This window comes from Pipistrellus kuhlii, unplaced genomic scaffold, assembly GCF_014108245.1.
Source record: "Pipistrellus kuhlii isolate mPipKuh1 unplaced genomic scaffold, mPipKuh1.p scaffold_m20_p_19, whole genome shotgun sequence".
Classification (NCBI taxonomy): domain Eukaryota; kingdom Metazoa; phylum Chordata; class Mammalia; order Chiroptera; family Vespertilionidae; genus Pipistrellus; species Pipistrellus kuhlii.
The window spans coordinates 5,493,948-5,521,407 of record NW_023425504.1 but is presented as its reverse complement, the minus strand read 5'-3'; the positions used below and the strand labels follow the sequence as shown (position 1 = coordinate 5,521,407).

The window sequence follows — 27,460 nt, the reverse complement described above, 5'->3', positions numbered from 1 at the left end:
TCAAACCAGGACCTTGCAGTCGGCAGGCTGAAGCTTTATCCACTCAGCCAAACCGGCTAGGGCAGGATATGACATTTCTTAGCCCCTCCAGCAGTGGACCAGTGGAATAGCCTAATTTGCATATTACATGTAAACATTGGGAATAAATGGGTGAATGGTATACAGGATTCATCTGTACTGCTTTTGCAATTTCCTGATTACAAAACAAAGTTTTAGAAGTTAAGTTTCCAATATTTTTTCTAATTTTAATAAAATTACCAAACCACAGATCCAAGAATCTCAATGAACCCCAAGAATACCTTGGCTCATTATAGTTAAATAGCTAAAAGTTAATGTTAAGAAAACTTACTGCCTACTCATCAGAAACAATGCATGCCAAAAGGCAATAAAATGACATATTTAATGTGCTGGGGGGAAAAATCCATCAACCTACAATTGTAGATACAGCAAAATTACTTTTTAAAAATTAGAGAAATATAGAGATACTTTCAAATAAACAAAAGCTGAGAAAATTCATCATAACACCTAGATTATCAAAATTATTAAAGAAAAATCTTCACAGTGATGAGAACTTATAACAGATTGAAACTTGGATTTACACAAAAAAATGAAGAACATCATAACAGCTAATATGAAGATAAATATAAAATATTTTTCTCATTTTTTAATTTCTTTGTGAAATTACAGGAGTAATAATAATGTAATACAGGATTTACAGCATGTAGAAATCAAATGTATCACAACAACAGCACAAAAATGGTAGGTAAGTGTTGATCGAATGTTTTGCATCCTTAACCAATGGGCACAGACACCAGGGAGGTGAAGGCATGAGTGGGGGGCATAGGGGGACAATGGAGGGATAAGGACACATATGTAATATCTTAATCAATAAAAATAATATTTAAAAATAATGTTATGGGTCTTTTATAGTGGCCTGATGCACGAAATTCATGCAACAGTAGGACTTCCTTCCTTTGGCTGTCGCCCTGGCTTCCCTCTGGCACCTGGGACCTGGCTTCCCTCACAGCCCCAGCTTTTTCTGGAAGGTCATCAGGAAGGACATCTAGTCTAATTAGAATATTATGCTTTTATTATTATAGATGTGAAGTGGAGTAATATATTATATTAACTATTATATAATATTCATTTATATTTATATACATAATATATACGTATATTTGTATATACATACATATTCACACATACATACATGTGTTCTGAGATAAGGTCCATATGATTCAAAATATGGTACATGGCACAACAAAGTTTATAAACTCCTCATTGTGAGAAGGAACATAAAAGATCCACCAGGTGACTCATGGTCTGTAAGCATTGGGGGTGTTTCAAGGAGAATGACCAAATGCTTTGTACTTCCCATCTCTTTATATTTAAACTATAGGATAGTAGTGCTCCCTGACAAAGAAAATATGAATCCCACTGATAAATTTTGCTGCCACAGCAACTATAGCCATTATACCTCCCCTTATTTTAATGATGTGTTGCTTCCTGCTTCAGCCTCAAATCAGGCATGGGGGCAAAAGTCCATGGCATGACAGGTGAAATTTAATGATGGCTACTGCCTATTTTCTTCACTTAACCTGAGAAGCCAATGCAAATAACCCAAAAATCCACTGAGGGAGACTAACATTGTTTCCCAGAAGTAAATACAGTTCAGCTTGTACTTTGGAACAATTGGTCAACCTTGTTACTTGCACAATTGACTAGCAAGGGTTATGCAGTGCCGGAACATGATCATGGCAGAATCACCAGGCCTCATCACCATCTGTCTTTTAGGATATCTACTCAGTGCTGAATGTACAGGTTTGTTTCCTTCTAAAAGATATATTGAGTATGCTTGTCTTTAAGATATAGAAATGTCTGGTTCTATCTTCTTCATAAATAATGATTATATGATATGACAGCAGTGTTTAAGATTCTAGTAATCAGTATGTGTGTTGACAAGTACTGGTTCTCTGGTATATAAATCTTAATTTTTAAAACTAAATTTAAAATGTTTATGGTATATTTTAATGGACACTTTGAGTTTATGATTTGACAATGTAATTCCTCTTATAAAGCATCAATCTCCTTGGTTAAAAAAATTAAAAGTGGGAAAAGACTTTAACAAGAAAATAGCAAAATATGGAGAAAAAATTAACTGTTGCTTGGTTACTTTTACTCACCACTTTGAATTCAAACTGGGAAACATTAAAATCACAAAGAATGATTTTATCTGCACAAAAAGTTTGATTTAAGATATATGATGTATTTCACCCTGGACAGTGTAGCTCAGTAGTTAGAATGCTGGCCAGTGCACCAATGGGTCATGGGTATGATTCCCGGTCAAGGGCACATACCTTGGTTGTAGGTTCGATTCCTGGCCCTGATCAGGAGGCAATCAACTGATGTATCTCTCTCACATCACTTTTTCTCTCTCTCCTATTCCTCCCCTCCAGTCTCTCTAAAAATCAACAGAAAAAATATCTTCGGGTGAGAATTAACAACACAAAACATAAAAAGGATAAATGAAGTATTTCAAAATTTTGTAACTATATAATAAGGCATGCCTTTAATTTTTAAAAATCTATAAAATTATATAGCTTCAATTTAAAATTTTAGTTAAAACAGACAAATTTTTCATTTGTACGTTGTTATTTATCATTAAATTTTTCATGGATCAGGAAGAAATTGTTTTATTACTGATTTTGAAGATCTCAGAGTTACTAAATGGGGAAACTCAATACTCAAATTCTTAGGAGAGCAAAGCCAGTCCAAGAATTGACATGAAGAGTAGTAACTGATTAATGCTATGTGGATCACTTGTTTTTTTTCCCCACAGCTTTAGTGACTTTATGCACTGTCCCCAAAGGAAAGCACACAGGAAAGAAGTTACCTCATTTAGACAAACAGTATGTTCTCACAGGAAGAATTTATCACACTTACTTGTCAGCCTACTATAATCAAATCTAGTAGCTGAGAGTGCCAGGATCAGGGATGCCAACCCTAAGCATCCCCAGAAAGCAGACTGGCCCCATGGTTCCCACTCCAGACATGATGTCAGACTGAAATGCAGAAATAATGATACAAGAATGCAAAGGTTAAATCAAACTAGCAAAACGGGTAGAGTCCAGGAATAAAGAAATTTAGCATGAAAACTAAAAGCAGGACATAAAGCTAGGATTTTACAAATACCTCTTCAGTGTGAGGTCAGCAGGACAAAGGATCCAAGCCCTTCCTTCAGGATAAGTGGTGAGATGATGGTGCTTTTAAGAGGGCTACTGATTTCTCAAAGACCTCAGATGCTGGGGGAAAAGGATAGATATGAAGAAAAAAGAGGAACTGGTATTTCAGAGCTTTGGAAATAATGACTAAAAGAGATAAGCCTAAAAAGAGGGTAGAAATATGATCTCAAGCAATACTGAGGAGAAAGGCAGTGTTATTCTGGAGTCATTGGAGTCAAAGATAATAGGCCCTTAAGGAGAGAGCTAGGGGAATTTTCCTAAGATGGGCAGTATTGATGCAGCATTCTTTGCTGCTGTTCAATTGTCATTGGCTTCTAAAAAAAAGTTTAGGTTAATGATTTACTGAGATGTTGCAATTTTATGGCTGTTGCTCTTAGGTTTTATTGGATCAATGTAGATTTTTTAAATCAAAACTGTTCTGTGAAACCAATTCAGTTTTGTAAGGTGCATGAACCAAAACTGTATTTCATTCAGAATGAGTGAATGAAAGGAATGAATAAAACATAACTTCAATCTATATAGTTTACAAGACTTTACAATACTGAGTGACTGTTACGGTACCAGGCACTGTGGCAAGGTACTTGGGTCTTGGGGATAAACCAAATTCTCCTCTTTAGCCTAAAGCATCATGAAGTCAGAAGACAGATTTCAATATAATGTGCTAAAGTATGTACCAGGTGCTAAAGGAACATAGAAAAAGAAATACATTAACTGGTGAAACACCTGACAGACAATATTTTGAGCTGAGTCTTAAAAAGTGAGTAGATTCCCTCTTCTTAAATGTCTGACCTAGGGAATTCTATGGAGACAGGATCATTCATGTGTAAAGATCCAGATCCACAAAGAATGTGAGGATATTCAATAACTCAGTATGTTTTGAATATTGAATATGACAAGTCAGGCAGGATAGTTAGGCAGAGTCAGGCCATCAGATAATTAAAGTCCTAAACTAAGGAGTTTGGACAATAGAAAGCAATGTGTAGTCATCAGAAGTACAAATACCACTAATGGGTTATTTTGCATGCTCATGCTGACAACATTCTAATAAACTGTTTAGGGAAGGGTTATAAGACTAGGAGAAACCAGTCTTGAGGTTACTGCAATCATCCAGGGAAAGTAGGAGAACCTGAACGTGGACATTAGCAATATAGAAAAAGGAGGGAAAGGAATTCAAGTAACATTAAGGAAGTAAAAAAGACATGACTTAACCATCTTGGTATAGGAGGAGAACAGGTTTAGAAAAAGTGTATAGAGTATGTCCTGGACATTTTATGTGATTACTGGACACAACCTAGTGCCTAACAGCATGGACTGTGCATGTGACTGCCAAAGTAGAAATATTGGCTGTGACACTTTAGTGTGTAACCTGAGGCAAATTATTTAACCTCTGTGAATTTCTGTTTTTCTCAGTCACAAAACAAAAATGAGAAGGCAGTACCTCTTCATGGGACTGCTCTGAGGACGGAATAAAATAATGGATGCAAAGCACTGAGCCCAGTTTATTAATATCATAAGCATTAATAAACATCAGCTGTCTTTCGTCACATTGCAATGTACAGTTAGGGATCTGAAAATAAGATCTGGAATTCAGAAGATGTATTTGACTAGAGATAAATATTTGGAATGCACTGTTGAATAATAGTAATTACAACTGTGTGTATGAGGATCCAGAAAGTGAGCATGGATATTATGGCACCTAGTACAGGGTCTGGTTGTAGTGACTGTTTAGAAAATTGTATTGAAAGAGTCAGGGATAGATTAGGGTAGGGCATGAGTGTACTTGCACACACTGAAAGAGAGTGCCTCCTTCAATTTTGTGTACTAAATGTCTTGTTTACCTTACCCCAGTTCTGACCTTGACAAGGATGAATGGAGTGAAAAGGGAAAAGGTTGAAACTGGAGCCTGAGAGAACTCTGAACATTTCAGGGGCAGGCAGAAGAGGGGAATTAACTGATTCAAGTGGTGAATGAATAGCAAGAGTTAAAGTAAAGAAGAGAGCTAAAATAGTGATTTAATGAGTGTCCTGAAAAGGGAGAGATTAATAAGTAGACATGTTTCAAGAGTTAAAGTAAAGAAGAGAGCCAAAATAGTGATTTAATGAAAGTGTCCTGAAAAGGGAGAGATTAATAAGTAGACATGTTTCAGAGGAGTCAGGAAATACATAAACTCAAAGTTATACATGGCTGATACTGACAAGTCATTTCATTACATGGATGACAGTAAAGAAGGGAAAGAGCTACAGAAAAGAGCACTAAAGAGCCAAAAGGAATTGAGAAAATTTTGAGACTATCAGTTTTACAGTTGACTTATTTAAGACCATCTGGATGAGCAGAAACTAAACTGGACAGCCAAGTCACTGAGTCCCATAAATTTGAGATCCAGTTTTATTTTCCAGAAAGGAAGAGAGCAAGTGAATTAGTAAGGAAGAAGAGTGATGACTGACATATACAAGCCTACATATATTATTATTTCACTGATCCTATCAACAACACTGTGAAGTACAGTCTATCTAATAAAAGTCTAAATGCAAATCGCTTGACTGGGAGTTCAACCACTCTCTATGACATGCGCTGACCAGGGTTTGGCACAGAATATGGTGGGTGTCAGCAATGCAGTGCTGGCAATGGGTGGCAGTGGAGGCGCTACAGGCCTGATGTGCCTCAGCAAGAGCTGGACCATGGCAGGTGAGCCAGGCCAGGCCAAGGCGGGTGCAAGTGGAAACCAGATCGCCCCACTGATCGCCCCACAGACAGCAACCAGTGGTGATGGCAGGGGGCAGGGCGCCCACCCAGCTCTGGCCTTGATCAATTGTCCTACAGGCAGGATGATTTCGAGCAGGTGCCAGGCCATGTAAGGTTACCAGTCCAGGCTGCTGGGCTGCGAGGCTGGGGGTGCAAGCTCAGGCTCAATCCTCACAGGACACCCTGAGGGACCCCACAATGCACAAACTCATGCACCTGGCCTCTTGTATTCTTATAATACTACTGGCATACTCATAACAAGTTAAGCTTCAAAGATTGTGTGACTTGCCTAAGATCTCACAGCCAGCAAGTTGTAAATTCAAATCCAGGTTTGTCTGATCTGTTTGACTCCAAAAATCTGTTTTCCACTAGATCACACTATAAATGGATTCAGACATAGATGCTATTATAGATGTGCCCAGGACCAAATCCATGAATTGCCTAGCTGGGGTGGAGGGCCTGGTAGAAGCTGGGAGGCATCAATATGCGATGGCATCTACCTGCAACTTTGAAATTATCTCACAATGTGCTCAGCTGCCTCAGAAGAGAAGGAACGCAGCAGATGGCTGCACTGATCTAGTGGTTTGGATTGGAGGGTATTGCAGCACTGAAAAGGGGTGAAGGGAACTGAGAAAACTGACATGTGAAGAGAAGAAGTCTAAGCTAAATTTAGGGAAAAAGTGAAACCCCAAGAGTATTTGCTAAACAAGAGAAAAGTAAGGTTGTCAAGGAACTAGAAGGGCTCACAAAGTGAAGAGATGCAATGAAAAGAGGAATATATCAATAGTTCAGTTTGTTTCTTTTCTTATTCTTTTTTGGATTTAATGAGAAAATATCCCCAAAATTCCTTGGAAAGTTCATTTTATAAGGACCTGATTCTATTCAGAGGGTATCAGATAATCTCTTGAAGAAAGAAATAACTCCAGGTGAATATATATATATATATATATATATATATATATATATATATATACACATATATATGTGTATATGTGTATATATGTATATATATGTATATATATGTATGTATATATATACATATATATACATATATATATATATAGAGAGAGAGAGAGAGAGAGAGAGAGAGAGAGAGGATTGAGATTGAGGCATGAGGGAGGGAGTGGAAGAATTAGGTTAAAGATCTCAATCCTCTAGAGCTCAGGAATGTCTCTACAGGCTATGCAGTCATCCTATCTATTAAAAAAAGTAATGTGTGAATTAATCACCACTCTGCTACACCCACAAGCCATGCCCACCAGTCAATCAGGAGTGAGTATAAAAATTAACCCAACCAAGATGGCTGTGGTCACAGAGTGAGCAGGAGGCTTGGATTTCCCTAGGGATGAAGGAAGCTTTCATCACACCCTGGCCTTCCTTGATCTTCACTCAAGGCTACAAAGTTTCAATTATAGAAGATAAACCCCAAATACCAGGGCCTCTGTGTGGGTCACCAGGGGGCATGGCCGGCTGACAAACTACCACAGGCCCCTGGTCCAGGCTGCCCCATGCCCCAAGGGAACCCCCACTCTAATCAAGGACACCCTTCAGGGCAAACCAGCTGGCCCTCACCTGTGCACCAGGCCTCTAGCCTAAAAGAGCAATATGCAAATTGACCATTACTCTAACACACAAAATGGCTACTCCCATGTGGACACAAGATGGCCACCACAAGATGGCCATCAGGGGAGGGCAGCTGGGAGGGACCAGTCCTGCAAGGAAGGATAGTTGTGGGCAATCAGGCCAGCAAAGGAGGCCAGTTGGGTGGGACCAGGCCTGTAGGGGAGGGCAGTTAGGGGTGACCAGGCAGGCACAGGAGGGAAGTTGGGGGCAACCAGGCCTGCAAGGGAGGGCAGTTGGGGGGGACCCAGGCCTACAGGAGAGAGCAGGTGGGGGGACCAGCCTGTAGGGGAGGACAATTAGGGGCAATCAGGCTGGCAGGGGAGCACTTAGGTATCAATCAGGCTGGCAGGGGACTGGTTAGGGGGTGATCAGGCTGGCAGGCAGAAGCGGTTTGGGGCAATCAGGAAGGAAGGCAGGTGACAGTTGGGAGCCAGCAGTCCTAGATTGTGAGAGGGATGTCCCACATTGGAGAGGGTGCAGTGTTGGCTGAGGGACACACACCCTCCCGTGCACGGATTTTCATGCACCGGGCCTCTAGTAGCTAAAATAAATCACATCCTGAATCCAAGCAAAAGACGTATCACTGGAATTCTTACAACAACACATGTCAACTGAAGGTGTTGTGGGTCTAAAGATTTTTTTAAAAAAATTAATGCAGTGGTTTTTCTTTTAAAGTTAGTGAGAAAACCTTGGGTTTCATTTGGAGCAGGACTACAAATAGGTTTCTGTTCTTCAAAGAGATATTTGTTGTAAAGTCATTTGGGCAACTGTATCCTGAAAGCATAGCTCAGCAAGGGTGATGGATCACCTTGCAAAACATCTACAATTGGCTATTTTCAAATAATCAAAAAGTGTGAAGTTAACCTGTTATTCAAGAACTTTATTTTTCACCCAAGTTCAAATATGATTGAAAATCTGACCTTTTATTATAGGAGCTCTTTTGACTAAAAATCAAATTGAGTTTAAATTCCTAAATCTCAATGTGTATACAGTATCACGAGAACATCATATTGTACATTTTGTCTCTATGCCCCAAAGATAAATTGGCTTTGGGATTACTTGGATTAAAAACAAAACCTTCCCTAAAAGATATATTTAATTTTCATGATGTTTTATTTTTCCTAAAGCTAAAGAATAGTTTTTTTTTAATTTCAGTTTTTCTTGATCGTGAAAATGCCACCAAAATTCTGAATCGACCAAAGAGATATAATTCAGGTAAATTGGAAGAGTTTGTTCAAGGGAACCTTGAGAGAGAATGTAGAGAAGAAAAGTGCAGTTTTGAAGAAGCACGAGAAGTTTTTGAAAACACTGAAAAAACTGTGAGTATTTCCACATAACATTATTCAAATGCAAAGAATAGTAAATGTAATAAAGAGAAACTTTTCTTTGTGATTTTAAAATACCTATACATATATATGTATTATAAATGCTATAAAAGAGAAGGAATAAAATCTAAGACATTTTAAATGCCACCATTAACTTCTCCTCTTTTTCTTTATAGACTGAATTTTGGAAGCAATATGTTGGTAAGCAATTCATTTTATCCTCTAACTTGTATATGAAACATTTAAGAAATATGTATTTTTTTCTTTGTTTAAATACATAATACATTAAACTTTGACAAAGGGACTCAGATAAGTAAGTTCCATTACTTTATCTAAGATTGAATACCACAGGTATGCCAGCATGAGAAATGTCAGTTGACAGATAAGCTTACTCCTCCACAGGGCTTCAAAAGGAACATCTGTCCACCCCAGGAAGCTGGAAGAAAACAGATGGACTCCAGCCATCCTGGACTCCCTAATGTTTCTTGCATACTCTAGGGATGCTTCCATTTTAGAGTCTTTGATCTAGCTGTTCTTTTCATGTGGAATGCTCTTTTGCTAGATTTCCTAGGCTCACTACCTCACCTTTATTTGGGTCTTTGCCCAAATATCACCATCTTGATGAAGCCTACTTTGATCATCTATTAACACTTCAACATTCCCCTCCCATAACCCCTTCACTCCAGATACCATATCCCGCTCTATTATTTTTCACAGCACTTTTCACCATTTGAAGTACTATATAATGTTCTTACTATACTATTTATAATTTATTTTCCCACTTCACTTGATGGCAACCTTCAAGTGAAGGTTGGTAGCAGTATTCAATTGTTTTGTTTACTGATGTATTCCTAGTACCTCAAACAATATCTGGAAAGAAGCACTGAGTAAATGTTTGTTAAATAAATTTACCACAATAAGGAAAAGTCAAAAATTAATGACAACCAAGGTTTTTTATCTTTATCGTGGAGATTATTACAGATGTCCTTCTTTTTCCCCCATTTCCCCCTCTACCCAGTTCCCACCCCACCCCACACCTTCAACACCCTACTATCTGTGGTCCATAGGTAATGCATATATGTGTATAAGTTCTTTGGTTACTCTTTCCCTGCCACACCCCCACTCTCCTTTCCTCTGAGATTCCTCAGTTTGTTCCAACTAAGTTTTAAAGTTAATTTAAAATCCAGCAGCAGGATCTAGTGACAGTGTAAATTTTACAGGTTGACTTACTTGAGCAGCAAATTCACTGAATTCCATCAATTTGAGATCCAGTTATAATTTCTAGTTTCTATTCTGAAGGCATTGCTGGGCTTGTTCATGTTCTCATAACTCATATTTCTTCCATTTTAAAAAATTTTAAATATATTTTTATTGATTTCATAGAGAGAGGGATAGGAAGAGAGAGATAGAAACATGAATGATGATAGAGGATCATCATTTGGCTGCCTCCTACATGCCCCCCACCAGAACCCCGCAACCGGGCACGTGCCCTTGACTGGAATCGAACCTGGGACCCCTCAGTCTCCAGGCCGATGCTCTATCCACTGAGCCAAACCAGCTAGGGCCCATTTTTGTTTTTAAATCATGGAAGAAGAAGAAGTTTTGTCCATTACATTTTTTTTTATCTGCCTTTCCTTGGCCTTGGTAATGAACCCTACCATGCCAATTCTCTACTGAGTTATTCCCCTACAATTCGTCCAAACAAGTCTTCTCAGTTTCTGTTTCTACTATATTTAAATTTTTGAAGCTTGTGATATATTTTTAAAATACACCAATTCCTAATATTCTTGGCTGTATTTAAACTCCCATGATCCTTTCATTGCCCACCCCTGACTCAAGAAACCACTCTCCTAGTACTTTTTAAGACCCATATATTGTAGATGGGCTCCTGCCTTCTAAATCATAGGCAGTGGTTACTGTATTCAGGTAAAGATAATGGGAAACATTAAGGAAATGCTTCTGTAACTACTGATTTGTCTATAAAAACATAAAAGACAAACAAGGACAAAAAAGAAAAATATAGTAACTCCATGCCTCTTTTCACTTGCAACTGAGATTCCTAATTGCCCCCAAAATAGACTATGCTAGTTATCACTGTGTGGGCTGCCACATACATCAGGGACACAGATCTCTCACTCCTGCCCTATTCTGTACCATCAACTCACAACATAAAGCATTAAATCACATTAACCAGCATCTGACAAGTACTTTATAGTTTACAGAGTGTCTGTCACACTTAATCATCATACCAACCATGTGAAGAAAATATTATTAGCCTCATTTCACAGAGGAGGAAACTGAGGTTTAGGAAGAATGAAAGACTTATCAAAGATCACCTAGCTTGGGAGTCATGAAGCCAACCCCTTTCCTTCAATATTACCCCCCTGAGCCTTCAAATTTAAGTGCAGTTATTCATTAAACACTAACCTAGTAGCCTTAAACAGGAACCGCTCACTTGGCAAGATCTGGTTGGTTCCTTGTCTTTGACTGCTACTGTCTGTGGCTTTGCCTCAGCCTAAAGTACACACAGACAAGCACCCAAAGGAGGACTAAATGCAGGATAAAATGACACTCATTTTAAAGATATGTCTCAGCAAATTAGTTGCTGTGTAGCTAGCTGGTTGCAAGCCCAGACCCTTTCAGTGAAACATCTTAAATAATTCAGATCCATTGGTCTATAACATAAAATGGAAATGTAGCTCATTTTTTTAGAACAGTTCTGAACATCAATAATAATAATCCAGATATAACATATTTTGTTTTTATAGAATTGGAACAAATGGAAGTATTTGTGCAAAAGCACACTGGATCAAGGTGCAGAGAGGACAAGCAGACTTTCCAGAGAGGAGCTATTTCTAAGAATGGATATTAGTCCTTAGTCAGTGGGACTTACTAGTAGATACATGCTACTGACAGAAAATATGACAGACACACTACTGCTCTCCCTAAAGCAGATAATGATCTACATGCTAAATGATAAGAAGTTTTGCTCTAAAGTATGACTGATAATTAGAAATTAGTTTACCCTTTTCTCCCATTCTTTCATTCTTATATCAACTTTATCCTCCACTGTTTTGTTTCTCTTATATTATCTGGTTGATATAGCTCCCATTTTTCTTCAGGGTTATTTATATTAGCTCAAAGTGCATACAAATCTACCTTCTGGTCCTATTCATACTTTTCTCCTGAAACTTCCTTAGAAGTATGGAAGGAGGCAGAGGTCTAAGAAACCTGACTTAAAGGTTCCCTTCTCATCCTGACCCTTCCTTCCCCTCTTGCCTATTTCTTTCCCCTGTTTTCTTACCACTAGTGTCTTCAAAGGCTTTCAAGAATTCTATAAATGTAGAAACTTTAGGAAAGGTAGAAAGGAAACATACTCAATCTACACATAAAAGGGACATTTTTAGAAATTTTTCTCTTTGATTCTGTTTATTGAAAGTTGTTTCTCACTTTACTTAGACCATTTGAGACCTAACTCATAGAATATATTTAAATAGTAACAGATGCTTCTAGCATCTTTTTCTATTGTTTCAAATTATAACTGTATATTATACGTAAAAGTTAAATGATAACACAAGGAAGAATGCAGGTTCCCCAGCCCTGGTGCTTGCAGGAGGCAACCAATGGATGTGTCTCTCTCACATTGATGTTTCCCTCTGTTTCTTTCTTTCTTTCCTTTCCACACTCTCTAAAAATCAATAGAAAAATACCCTTGGGTGAATATATATACTCTAGGAGCCCGTTTGTAGGAAGATTCCTGTAAGTGGCCACTGCGGCCGAGCACCCCGCCCCACCCCACCCCACCCACCACCACTGTTGTGGCTGCCACCGCTGCCACCTGTGCTTTCCTTCTGGCAGCCACCTTGCTTTCTGCTTTTCCTCCCTCTTCCTTCTAAGCTGTCTTCAGTTTTCACTCCTCCCTCCCTCTGTGTATGCAAATTAACTGCCATCTTTATTAAGTTAACTTGCATACTTGTTCTGATTGGCTGTGGGTGTGGTGAAGGTACAGTCAATTAGCATTTTCTCTTTTATTAGTGTAGATGTATTAGGGGCCCAGTGCATGAATTCATGCACCTTGAAAGGAACTGTGGGACATGAGGTTGCAATGGACACAGAGGCAGGTCTCAGCCCATCCTCCATGCCCCTGCCTGACTACTCCTGTGTGGCCCCCAGTCTCCTGTCGTCACTCCCACTGCCATCACTTTCACATGCTGACAGCACTGGTCCTGCTCACACCTGCTGACAAGGCAAAGTGATTGGGGCTGGCACCAGCTGTGGGTGAGTGGGGCCGGTGCTGTCAGCAGATGTGAGCATCAGCTGCTGCTCCAATAGCCCCTCAGGAGCAGGGGGAGGTGGAGAAGCCTTCAGGGGTGACCAGGGCCAGCAGCTGCTGCTTGTACCCACTGACAGTGCCGAGCAATCAGGACCAGTGCTGGGAGCCAGCTGAAGGTATGAGCAGCAGATGCAAGCGGGCCCAGCACTGGCATCAAATGCAAGTGCTGGGCAGGATCATGGCACAGGCATGAAAAATTTTCAGTAACAACCAGAGGCTTACCCTGATGACAGTGACCAACACCCCATCTTGGTCTGATGCCTCCACTCACCTTCTCCACCATCCTGCCACAGCCAATGTGCCATGCACACCCCTGGTGGTCAGTGCACATCATAGCGACTGGTTGTTCAGTGTTCTGCCCTTTGGTCTATATTAGGGATGGAGATTATATATATATATATATATATATATATATATATATATATATATATATATATATATATATTAGGAAAGAAGATGCATTTGCTTCAAGCCTAGGCCAGCAGTTCCTTGAATAGATGTACCATATCTGACTCAGCTCACACTGCAAGATCTGTGATAGAGCAGGCTTTGCATGACATCTATATATATAAAAGCCTAAGCAACCATCACAACCAAACAGAGGACCGAACAGGCTGCATGGGGCGACCAGGCCAGCAGGGAGGTTAGTGAGGGGCAACCAAATGACTGAGCAGCAGGCTGCATGGGGTGACCAGGCCAGCAGAGGGGGGCTGTGAGGGGTGACCAGGATGGCAGGGGGAACAGTAAGGGGTAACCAAGCTGGTAAGGAGCAGTTAAGAGTGACAAGGCCGGCGGGGGGGGAGGGGGGCGTCCAAGTCGGCGGGGGGGGGGGGGTGCAATAATGGGTGATCAGGCTATCCGGGGGGCAGTTAGGGGTGACCAGGCCAGTGGGGGGGCAGTTAGGGGTGATCTGGCAGGCAAGCAGACAGGTGAGCAGTTAGGAGCCAGTGGTCCTGATTGTGAGAGGGCTGTCCAACTTTTGGTTTAGGCCCGATCCCCCAAGGGGTCCTAGATTAGAGAGGGTGCAGGCTGTGCTGAGGGGACACCCCCCTCTATGCACGAATTTCATGCACAGGGCCTCTAGTATAAATAATGAATTTTGAAGTAATGTGATTTGATTTGGAATTAACTCTACCACCCATTCTATAAGAAAGGACTAAAAATTCTTCTCAGTATATGCTGAAAAAATACGTTTTTATACTTAAACATTCTTCTCTTTCCTCTTCCAGTTACATGAACTATGCACATGTCTTCTTCAAGGTAATTTCTTAGGACAGTGTTAGCCTAAGTTGTTTTTAGAAATACAGGAAGCCAGGGACGCCCTGTAAGCAACTGGATTCCAGGTCAAGAGTTCTTCTCTAACCCTAAAACCATGCTCCCCTCACCATGAGTTTGTGCAGGGAGGACCAAGAATTCTAAACAATTCATCCTCTAATTCAATGTTTTAACCTATCTCAAAGATGGAGATCAATGTGAATCTAATCCATGTTTAAATGGCGGCCTATGCAAAGATGACATTAATTCCTACGAATGTTGGTGTCAAATTGGATTTGAAGGAAAAAACTGTGAACTAGGTAAGTAACTAGTTTTGGATTACTCATGGCTCAAAATTCACTTTGAGACTGGAAAATGCAATATTTATGTAGCATAATTTTCCCTTAAAAACTTATACATTTTTATTGTGGTAAAAAATACAACATTAAGATCTACACTTTGAACAAATTTTGAAGTGTACAACACAATATTATTAACTACAGGGACGATGTTGTGCAGATGCCCAGATCTTATTCATCTTATATAACAGAAACTATACCAATTGCAGAGGAACTCCCCTTTTTCCCTTCCTTCCCCATTCTTGGCTTCTATGTTTTTGACTTTTTAAAGCACTTTATATAATCATGCAGTATTTGTCCTGTGACTGACTTATTTCATTTAGCAAAATGTCCTCCAGTTTCATCCATGTTGTTGCATATGAAAGGATTTCCTTTAAATGCTGAATAATATCCCATTGTAAAACAAACTTTCAAAGGTTATAAACGTTCATTTTATCTAGTCATAGTTTCCAGGATGAGGTCAAGAAATTATACTGAGTAATAATATTTGGTGGATAATAAGTAATGATGTCCCACTCACTTATTAATCCTCAATACAACCATATGCAGTCAGTACCATTACTAGGATCCCCTTTCCATGACGATGAGAAAAACAATAGCTTAAAATCACAGAGGCAAGTAAATGTTCAAGCCAGAACTTGAACTTCAGTTTGTCTGACCTAAACCCATGCTTCTAACTAATGTCCACAAAATGCAAAGAAAACTAAACCCATCAACTGAACTCATGACTGAATTGTTATAAACATAGGCAGTGTAAGTCAAACAACTACAGATTTGAGGTATGGCAAAGTCAGTACTCTCATATAATAGCCACTTCTTCACACATACCAACTACTATATATACTAAAAATCTAAGATCATACATTATTTGCACTGAAAGAGTTCATAATAAATTTAGGTTCAGTATGTATCTTTTTCTCTCATTGCCTAGAATATTCTTTTTTCTGAGATTTTGGCAATTAGAACTATACATCCCCAAAGTCCTTTAACTACTTGTTTATTTCCTGTGGATGCAAGATTACTGGTATTGTGATTGTGAAAAGCACACAGTACTAGTGACAGATTTTCTTTCTACTCTGAAACTCCAGAAGAATAGAGATGTGATCCTAGGGAGAGGATTTAACATCACGGGTTATATAACTAAGGGCAAAGAGTCGAAAATTAGCAGGACTCTATTAAGGTGTTATAGCAATCCACCTGATACATAGATGAGAAAGGCATACAACAAAATGAAACGCAAGCTGTTGCCTGTGTCCTATTGAGAAAGGGGAATAAGTCATCTGTAATGTTCAGAAATCCTTTCAGTATTAAAAAGAAATCCACTGGTCATCTTCCTTTCAAGTAAAAAAGATAAAAAGGAATAGAAGATAAGAAAAGAAAAAGGTGGAAGGGACAAAACATTTTAAAAGAAAAGAGTGAATGCAGGTGGATGAGCTGGTATTCATGGCCTGAATTCCCATTCCCTCAGATTTCCTAGTGAGGTGTAAACTTGGGTTACCTTTCCTGTAGTTATGTTAATTGGTTCAACATCTCCGAGATGCCACTTTCATTTGAAAGGTTATAATTTCAAATTCACATTTACCTAGATAAATTTGATCCTGCTATTATGAAAATCTACATAAATATTTGAAGTACTTACTCATTTTCAGCTTAAATACTATAACTATTGGCAGTAAGGGAATGATCAACTCAATTAGATTCAGTTAAGAATGAAGAATACATTGTAGTAAAGTATAATTGAAAATAGTATTCCTAAATGTCTTTAGTTTAAAAATAGAATAGCCCTGAGAATATAAATATGAGCACAAAAAATCCTTAAAATGTTTTGCTATATGTGTGAGGCTATGGACCACAAAACAAAAGTACTAAGTGTACAACTGGACCCATTTCAGTCCTCTCAGATTCCCCACATTTTGGATTAGTTGAACTGCTTCCACCACCAAATCTGGCCTCTGGGTTATATTGATATCTCCCGGCCCATCTTATTGGGATTTAGAAAAATCTTTCCAGCTCAGTTCAGAAACAAACTGAGAATTCTCTCAAAAATCTCTTTATCTCAGAAACTAGAGGACAGGAAAAGAGAAAACATACAAACTTCCATTGCCATTGCTTCAAACTGAACTAAAGAATAATCTAGACTAGTCTCAAAAGCTCCTAGATAGCACAGTTTATGAAATTCCTGGGCCCCAAGTTTCTTGCCTCATCTTGGCTTGTAAAGAGAAGATAGATTTCCATTGTTCAGACCTTTTTATTTTTCTTGTCCCTTGTCTATGAGGCTCTTCTCCAAGGCAGAGATGTACCAACATTCAGGACACATTTTCTAGTTAGAAAAATAACAATTGATTGCCTATTTTGTCCCTTTAGCTAGAATAAATATCAGTATGTCCCTAGCTATACATCACATTTGAGTCCTCTACAGATAGATCAAGGTATGTAAAAACTTGGTCATTTCAGTTCCTTCTAAGAATACAAGAGGCATTTTTCTATAGTAATATAGGATGGGAAGGAAGGGAGGAAGAAAGGAAGGAAAGAAGGAAGGAAGGAAGGAAGAAAGGAAGGAAGGAAGGAAGGAAGGAAGGAAGGAAGGAAGGAAGGAAGGAAGGAAGGAAGGAATGAAGGAAGAAAAGAAAGAAAGAAAAAGAAAGCATAAAAGAAGAAAGAAAGAAAGAAAGAAAATAAAACGAAAGAACGAAAGAGAGAGATAGAGAGAGAGAAAGAAAGCAAGAAATAAAGAAATAAAGAAAGAAAGAAAGAAAGAAAAAAAAAAGCCCTACCTCCCGTCCCTCCATATCTCCCACTAAGAAGAAGAAAAGAAAGAAAGAAGGAAAGAACCACTAACAGACCACAAACACTACTGATTTGCTATAAATTTCTGTGGAGTGAAGACAAGAAAATACCGTTAGTTTTAACTAAACAATAGCATGTTCTATGGTAAACTTATTTAAACAGAACATCTTTTGTCCACACTTTGTTTTGCATATCAGTGAATATATCAGGGTAGAAGGCAAAACAAAATAAAACGGAATGGTAACATTTGTGGTAGACATGAGGGGTCAAGAAAGAAGAGTTTGTACCAACATGGAGGTAAAATAACATGTTTTAGGCACTGAGACCAGCCTCAGAACCAGGGAGACCCATATCCAACACAGCGTCTGACATCTACGTGCTCAATAAATGATTGATGAATGTGTCCCATAGTGACTGTCCCTTAGATCCTGGACTATGAACCTTTCTGCTGGATATCCTGTGCTATTATACTATTTCCAGAACGTTGAGTCCTTTATCTGAGGGCAAAAGACTTCTGATTGGACAGCAATATTTCCCACTGAATGTACAAGCCAAGCTAGAGAGCAGCAACAACTTACTGGGTCATGAAGAGCAAGGACAAATGTTGCAATTCATGGAGAGTTATTTAGTCAAGGGCACAGAATCAGAATTGGGAAAACCACACCGTCTTTACTCATTCCTGTTATGCATGCCCTATACCAAACCAGGCTAGACCTATCACCTATTTCTATTAACTTATCACAATCTCATATTGACTGAACACTTTATACAGGCTATATTTGATTTGGCTGAACACTTTAGTACTGTTTTTAGCAAAAAAATGATAGCTAGTCCCATGTATTAACTATGAGTGAGGAGAAAGGTCTTTAAAAAAATAAGTAAAAAGGACCAAGCAACATTTCTCTGGATCATGCACTTAATGGATTATTGGTAGCAAAGGTTAAAGCTCAGGCTGTTTTCTCTACCTGGCAACAGTTGATTGATGATTAGCCTCCTTTTATTTCCTGATGTGTCAGTAAAGAACATGAGCTAATTGTTATCTTAGCCTATGCTAGCCTATGTAAAATACAATTCAAAAATGCAGACCTGTCACTCAAAATTCCATAATATACTCTATAACCATATAGTCATTCTGTTAGCCTAGATTTCCCCTGAAAAAAAAAATGGAGTCTGTGACACAAGCTTATTTATTAGGATGTGCAATCTTAGGGAGCAAGAGCAAGGGACAAGGGAGTGAGGCAATGAGGAAATTTTTAAATAAAAATCATTTACAATTATTTTATAAAACTACTTGGCAGTATCTCTTGTACTAAACCTGAACACAATTTTACTTATAAGTATACTTCTAGGAAACATGTATGCATATGTTACCAAAAAACATATATAAGAATGTTCATAACTGTATCATATAAAAACAAGAGGCCCAAACTGGAAATTCAACTAAGTATTCATCAATAGTAAAGTGGATGAATAAAGTAGTAACACTTATACAGTGGGAAACTACATAGCATGTAGATGAAGTACTGCTACACAAAACAACAGGGATGAATCTCACAGTCAAATATTAAATGAAAAACAGAAGAGTGCATATTGTGAGCATCTATTTATATAAAGTTCATGAACAGGCAAAACTTATTTATTTTTAGAAGTTAGGATAATGGTAATTTTGGAAAGGAGGAGGACTATAATGACTGAAAAGAGACATTAGGAGAGTTAGGGTGTTAATGTCCTATGTATTAATCTGTTTAATGTTTAAACAGGTGTACCCACTTTGTGAGAAATTCAGACTAAAGTTGTGGGTATTTTCTGAATATGTGTTATATTTAATAAACATTTAAATTATAGTCCATGATTTAATGAAAGTAGGATACTCAACCCTTCAGTTTTATGTCAAATCAAATATATTGCTGCCACCATTTTATGCCTTATTAAGAACTTTATTTTATCTTTCTACTCTTAGCTTAAGGTTCCTAGGTTTTTCTCCATAAATGGCCCCAGTTATATTTGACCTACACATGAGTCAGTAGTTTCATATACTTTTTAGGAATGCATGTTAAATGATGCTATTACTGTTGATTTTGCTTTCTTTCAGATGAAACATGCAGCATTAAGAATGGCAAGTGCAAGCAGTTTTGTACAAAGGGCACAGATAACAAGGTGTATTGTTCCTGTACTACAGGATACCAACTTGCAGAAGACCAAAAGTCCTGTGAACCAGCAGGTCAAAATCTAAATGAGTTTTTTTTTTTTCAAAGCTTGGCAGATATATTCTCCAAATCTACATTTGAACCATTAGCATTTTAACTAGTCTACACAATTATAATACCTACTTGTTTTAACTTCATTATGAAATCATAGAAAAGAGGAGTTACATGAATTGGAAAAATTAATTTTTCAAATTCTATCATTTTAAATAGAAATTCTAAATGTCTTTAGTTTGAATTCTTTTCCATGTATCCACTTATTTTTAATTTTATATCATGAAGCAATTGGTTTTTGTACATATATTTGTAATTCACCCAGACAAAATACTGTAGTAATCCTATGCCATGAAAGATACATAAATTATGGACTGATAGGCTTCTAGTACAAGGATGGGAAAATTTTAAGCATGATTCTGCCAAGGTGTGGCTGCTTTCCTCTGAGAAAGTTATTTTCTATCCTTGGGTCTCAGGCTGAGTTTACACCCTTGAGATCAGAATAGTTTTAACAACCATCTGTTTTAAACCATGCCAGGCTGCTCAGCACAGTCCCTCCATTTAGCAGTGGACAAGGCAGTGTTTCCCAGTCATATTAACCATGCTGCCATGTTGACAGCTGATTGGTGTATTCAGAACATCAACACTACACACTCAAATGCATGAATTTGTGCATGAGTGGAGTCTGGCCAGCCTGGCCAGGGGGAGGGGACATGGGTGATTGGCCAGTCTGCCTGCTGGTTGAACTCCTGGTCAAGGGGACACTTTGCTTATTAGCCTTTTATTATATACGATATATAATAGACTAAGTGGCCAGATTATTATGCATCCAGAAATCATAATCAGGAGAAACCAAGATAGCGGCATAGGTAAGCACCTAAACTGCTGCCTTGCACAACAGTTACAAAACTACAACTAAAAGATAGAATGGACATCATACAGAACCACAGGAAAGGTGGCTGAGTGGAAATTCTACAACTAGAAGGAAATAGAAAAGCTCACTGAGAATCAGAGGAGCTGCAAAGAGCTGAGGTACAGAGACATGTGTATAGAGAGGAATGGTGGCTGAGTGCCTGACTGACTTTCTCTGGTGGGAGGGGGAAGGAAGCCCCCGATTGCACTGAACCCCTGTTACTACAGCACCGAACCCCAGTGTTGGGCAAAACCCCATGGACCCAGGCTCATATGGAGGGAGTCTGGACTGATAGGTACAGAGAAAGGCACACATAGACTCAGAGACTCAGGGAGCCACGATGGACAGGGATCTGGAAGCACGTGCGTGAAAGTGCATGCAGAGAAGACTGACTGAAGCGGTTGCTGCTAGCTCTCCCTGGTGGAAGGGAGTCGAAAGCTCCTGACTGCACTGAACCCCAGTTATGACTGCACTGAATTCCAGTACCAGGCGAGCCCCTGGGGACCCACGCTCTTACTGGGGGAATCTGGACTGTCAGGTGGAAATTCAGGGTAGCCGCCAAAGGCAGAGGTCTGGAGGCACATGCACAAGGGCAGGGCTGACTGGAATCCAAGTCTGTCTTCTCAGCCCTGAGACTCAGCCCCATCAAAGCTGAACACAGATGCTTTTGAATTTTAAAAGTCTGGTCCTATAAGGCTGTCTCCAGCACAAGTCTCCAGGTGTAGACACAGATGATCTTCTCAGCCAATTGGCTGGGAGGTTAACTGCTCCCAGTGATACCAACAACATTCAAGACTTAACTACAACAAGGCTGTACACACAGTCCACAAAGAAATGCACCAAGACTGTCTACCTCAGGTAACAGGGAGGCCAACCCACTGGGTCATATAGGAAACCTAGCACACAAAACTACCCTAACAACTCAGGAAAGCAGCAAAAATGGATACAAAGTAATAAATCACAAACAAAATAAATGGAGGAAAACAAATGACTGAATATAGAGTTCAAAACCACAGTTATAAGGTTTTAAGAATTCCCTAGAAAACTCCAATAAATTTAGCCAGACCCTCGAGGATATGAAAAAGGACCAACCAGAAATTAAACATACACTGACTAAAATAAAAAATATTATACAGAGACCTAACAGCAGACTAGAGCAGCGTTTTTCAGCCGCTGTTAGTGTGCCGCGAGATGTTGCCTGGTGTGCCGTAGGTGCAGACAAGACAAGAATTTTATAATTTTTCACTATTTTGTTTACTTAATATTTCATAATAAAGTAATTATAAAATACTTTCTTTGTGTTTATTTGATTCCTATTCAAGAGAATTACTTTATATATAGTCAATATAGGCACAGAGTTAAATTTTTTAACATTTTCTAATGGTGGTATGCCTCGTGATTTTTTTCATGAAACAAGTGTGCCTTTGCCCAAAAAAGGTTGAAAAACACTGGACTAGAGGAACACAAGAATCAAGTCAAAGATTTGAAATAAAAAAAGCAAAAAACACTCAACCAGGAAAGCAAAAAGAATAAAGAATCCAAAAAGTTTAAGATAGTGTAAGAAACCTCTGGGACAACTTCAAGCATACCAACATCCAAATTATGGGGGTGCCAGAAGAAGAGAGAGAGCAAGATACTGAAAACCTATTTGAAGAAATAATGACTGAAAACTTCCCCCACCTGGTAAAAGAAGTAGAATTACAAGTCCAGGAACTGCACAGAACCCCAAACAAAAGGAATCCAAAGAGGACCACACCAAAACACATCATAATTAAAATGCCAAGAGCAAAAAACAAAGAGAGAATATTAAAAACAGCAAGAGAAAAACAGTTACCTACAAGGGAGCACCCATACTACTGTCAGCTGATTTCTCAACAGAAACTATACAGGCCAGATGGGAGTAGCAAGAAATATTCAAAGTGATGAATAGTAACAACCTACAACCAAGATTACTCTACCCAGCAAAGTTATCATTCAGAATGGAAGGTCAGATAAAGAGCTTCACAGATAAGAAAAAGCTAAAGGAGTTCATCAGTACCAAACCAGTATTATATGAAATGTTGAAAGGTGTTCTTTAAGAAGAGGAAGAAGAAGAAAAAGGTAAAGATGAAAATTATGAACAACAAATACATATCTATCAACAAGTGAACCTAAAAATCAAGTGAATAAAAAATCTAATGAACAGAATAAACTGATGAATATAATAGAATCAGGGGCATAGAAAGGGAGTGGACTGATAATTCTCAGGGGGAAATGGATATGGGGGGTACAGGAAGAGACTGGACAAAAATCGTACACCTCTGGATGAGGACAGTGGGGGGTAGGTAAGGGCAGAGGGTGAGAGGGTGGGATGGGAACCAGGTGGAGGGGTAAAAAAAAGAACAATTGTAATAATCTGAACAATAAAGATTTATTACATTTTAAAAAAAGAAATCATAATCAGTGTATGTCCTGCTTGCCAATGAGAAATACTTTTTTTTTTTCATTTTTCTAGTGCCATTTCCATGTGGGAGAGTTTCTGTATCATTCAATTCTCTGAAGCTTACTCGTGCCGATGACTTTTTTCCCAATACGGACTCTGACAATTCTACTGAAGATGAAACAATTTTGGACAACATCACTCAAAGCACCCAACCATATAACGACTTCACTCGAGTTGTTGGTGGAAAAAATGCCCAGCCAGGTCAATTTCCTTGGCAGGTACTCTTTATTGATGGTGTGTCAAAACTAGAGGGTGGGGTGAGGAGGGGCAGATGGGACAGGGAAGGCTGAAGCTAGGGCATTAGGTATGGGAAGTGTTTAGGCAAGTTTCAGTACTAAGCAACATGAGGAAACCCCCATAGGTGGGGAGCTCATGAAAGAGAAGTCCACGGACAGTTACTATACAAGGTCAAGGAGAGTTTGGCCTCAATGAAATAGCATATCAGGATTCCAGACAAGCCACCATGAAGGTTAGAAGTCAGGTCACACGTACTGGGGTTCAGGGTACTACTTTAGCTTCAGGCCCTGGAAAAAAAAAAACTGGTAAACAATAGAAAAGCTCTAGGTCCAGAAAAATTGTATTATTTCTAAAGGATTGCAAAAAGGATTCAAGTGGGAAGAATGAAGACAAGAACTGGGCTATTGGAACAAGGGTATGAGATAGGGGCTGGGTCCAAGCCTATGGTTCTCAAAGTGTAGTAACATCAGAATCTCCTGAGAACTTGTTAGGAATGCAAATTTTCATGCTACACCTTATTCCTACTTGATCAGAGTCTCTGGGGGTGGGACCCAGCAATTTGTGTGCTACAAGCCCTTCAGGTAATTCTAATGTACATTATAATTTGAAATCCAATGGTCCAAATGAAACAATCTTGTTACAGAAGCTAAGATCCAAAACCACAAACAGTGGAATCATGGTACCTAGTCACACATTCCTCCAGGTGTGAACTGCAGACAATAAACATGTGCAAATTTTTGAAGTGACAATCAAGAGATAAATTTGTAACAAAACCTGGGTTGTTACTGGCTATAGCTAAAGCCTAAGGGAGTCTATCAGAGAGAAGGTGTAGGTCCCAGATATCAGGATCTAGGCTGGTCCTTATATAAATTTATGCTGTCCAATAAGGTAACTAATAGCCACATGTGGCTATTTAAACTTAACTACCATTAAATCAAATTTAAAATTAATTTCCTCAGTGACACCTGCCACATTTCAAGTGCACAATAGCCACATATGACTACCATATTGGAAAGTTCAGATGCAGAACATTTCCATCATTGCAGAAGTTCTATTGGACAGCACTTGTAGCAGTCGAATCTAACATAAAACTCCCTAGTGGCCACAACCATGTGATTTTATAGTAATCTCAAGGAAGTTTCACTAATCCTCTCTACTGAGGTTTGAATGTTTGCCTTCAGAGACCAGTAGCTTTAAAGATATTTCAATTATCAAACATGTAGCAATTTAAGCTAGGATCAGGTAAATCTCCCAAGTTTAAAACTACTGTAATTTTTTTGAGACTATCTATGTAACTATCTAGAATTCTTCAGATCACCTGGATTTAACCAATATAATGCTTATAAGATATTGGACTTATCCCTGGAAGTTAGGGATTTGGGACAGACATTCCAGAGAATGGTACTAAAGGGTTATAGACCATCACAGCCAAAATGCTATATTTTCCTTTCTTTTACCTTTGTTGGAACATTTGTTGGACTTGATCTTATACACAATAAAATACACTATGTTCCTTTACACCCCTCTATCCCCTACTTAAGCATCCTACCAGTGCTATTTCCTTCACTCACTCATATCTTTACTTTCATTTATGACTCTTGATAAGACTAACCTTTGACCTTCTTCATCAACATCTCCTTGAACAATCCCTCTTGGGTCAGCCACTCTAATTATTCTTTATTTTATTTAACAACTACACTGAATGGCCAGATTATTATGATCTCTGAACACATAATAAGCTGGCCACTCAGTGTATATCAAATATAATAAAAGGCTAATATGCAAATTGTTTCCTCAACCAGGAGTTTGACCAGCAGGCAGGCTGGTCGTGTCCCCTCCCTCTGGCCAGGCTGGCCAGACCCCACCCATTCATGAATTCATGCACCGGGCCTCGGTACACCACCATTCCTCTGACGTCACCTCCCAAAAATATGAGATACATTTGAGTATATAAAAGTCACTTTAGACTAAGAAGAAATAGAAAGGAAGCAAACCAGAATCTCTCATTTGTGGAAGAGCCAGCTCCACCTCATCACAGTTAATATATATATATTGAGTGGCCAGATTATTATGTGTTCAGAGGTCATAATAATCTGGCCACTCAGTGTGTCTAATTCTAATTTTATTATTTGTGTTCTTATATATTTTCATTGACTCTATATCCAACTTCCATGGGTAAGTTGCTTAGAACAAAAATTATGCTTTATAAGTTTTATCTTCCTTGGGCTTGTGGGACATAAAGAAATGCTTAGAATGGAAGACCCAGTCACCAAGGGTGTTTCATTAGCTAAGAAGATGACTTCCCACTCAAAAAAACACCAGGATTTTTTTTTAATCCCAGAATGCATGCATTGTAGGCTTAGCATTGTTCCCTTGTCATCCCAGAAATGAAATTGCAAATATTTTTAAATGAGAGCTAAAAATATGGGGTTTTGTTAAGTCTCAGTTTAGTTACATAATCTGTTCCCTATGCACCCCCTTTAAGCCAATGTTTGAACAATGCAAGTCTTTCCTAATAGAAATTTTATTCTAGCAAGCTACTTTTTTTTTTCTTTTAAGCAAAAGAAACTATTAGATGACAGTTATAGTTGTACTGTGAGGAAGAAATATGTGATTCACATAATTTCAAATCTGTCATGTCCGCCTCAATGCACACTTGTAGTTAGTGTACCTATTATCTCTTTCTAATCAAGCCAAGCCTAGCTAATTTGGAATGTTCAAGATCACTTATCCATATATATGCACATGTGTGCACACATGTTCACTCCCTATTTTATTCACATGAATTAAGATTACAGGCTGGGGATCTGCAAAGTACTATGTTTTAGTTTTTCCCCCAAAAGGAAGAGCTGATCTACTTTCTTGGATACTTGAGAATGACCCAGTCATATTTCTGTGTTGTTTTTATCCTCACCAGAGGACTGTCCACACCCACCTCCATCAAGTTTCTCATGAAAGGTTACTTTAGCTGCATTTGGCTTCCCTCCCTTCTCATCTCCCCACTTATTCCAAGGAGCCCACCTTAGTTGTTCCGGTTTGCAGGTCTCTCCGGCATGCATCTGTGTTGAGCATGACTTCTTTGTTGAATTATAGGTGTTTATTTTGTTGAAATGTTGGGGTTGGGGGGAAGACAGACTTACCTTTACGCCGCCATTCCTCTGACGTCACCTCCCAAAAATATGAGATACATTTGAGTATATAAAAGTCACTTTAGACTAAGAAGAAATAGAAAGGAAACAAACCAGAATCTCTCATTTGTGGAAGAGCCAGCTCCATCTCATCACAGTTAATCTGCAGGGTGGAACTACTTGATTTGATTGCAAACAAAACTGCAACACACCTGCTTCAGCCCAAGGCAGCAAGAGAAAGCAAGCAACAGCTGGGGATTCAAAGGCCAAAATATTCTATGACAATAAAATAGGAAATACTGTTTAGCTGTGCTACCTAAAAAAGAGTGGTTCAAAATGCTGATGATTCATAAAAAGGGGTGGGAGATAAAGCAACCACTTATGTAAAGAAACTCCCCCCCAAAACAAAACAAAACAAAACAAAAACAACCAAAAAAAAAAACAAAAAAAAACCCGAGAGTTGACTTTCACCTTGAGTAATGAACAGTTTGAATGAACTGGAAAGATTTAGTCTGTTAGAGAAAAGGTTTAAGTGAGCTGCTTACAAGCGCTAAAGTGCCACAGTAGGGAAGGGGAAGATGACGTTTTGCTTGTGGATTTATGGGTGAAAGTTACAGGCAAGTAAGCAGGTTCTGGCCCTGGTTATGAAAGCCTTTTCCAACCACAAGACCTGTTTTGTGGGCTGGGTAGTTTTAGGAGGAAATGCTGTTTGAAAAAAATATCTGTTTACTTGAAGAGCTGTTCTGTCACTGGGGACAGCAGCTGCTGGATAACGCCATGAAGAGTATGTCGAGGGTATTGTTTTACCTACAGGGAGATTAGAGTATGGTAGAGGAC

General features: G+C 38.8%; 1 protein-coding gene across 1 annotated transcript in view; it reads left to right on the top strand.

Moving 5' to 3' along the window:
- The first annotated feature begins 1,590 nt into the window (after window positions 1–1,590).
- Window positions 1,591–27,460, top strand: part of F9 (coagulation factor IX) — a 36,751-nt gene continuing 10,881 nt past the window's right edge. The window contains exons 1-6 of the mRNA XM_036443529.2: window positions 1,591–1,821; window positions 8,763–8,926; window positions 9,109–9,133; window positions 14,726–14,839; window positions 19,758–19,886; window positions 23,271–23,476. Of these exons, the coding sequence (XP_036299422.1) occupies window positions 1,734–1,821; window positions 8,763–8,926; window positions 9,109–9,133; window positions 14,726–14,839; window positions 19,758–19,886; window positions 23,271–23,476 (726 nt within the window). The 5' untranslated portion in view covers window positions 1,591–1,733. The remainder of the gene's footprint in view (window positions 1,822–8,762; window positions 8,927–9,108; window positions 9,134–14,725; window positions 14,840–19,757; window positions 19,887–23,270; window positions 23,477–27,460) is intronic.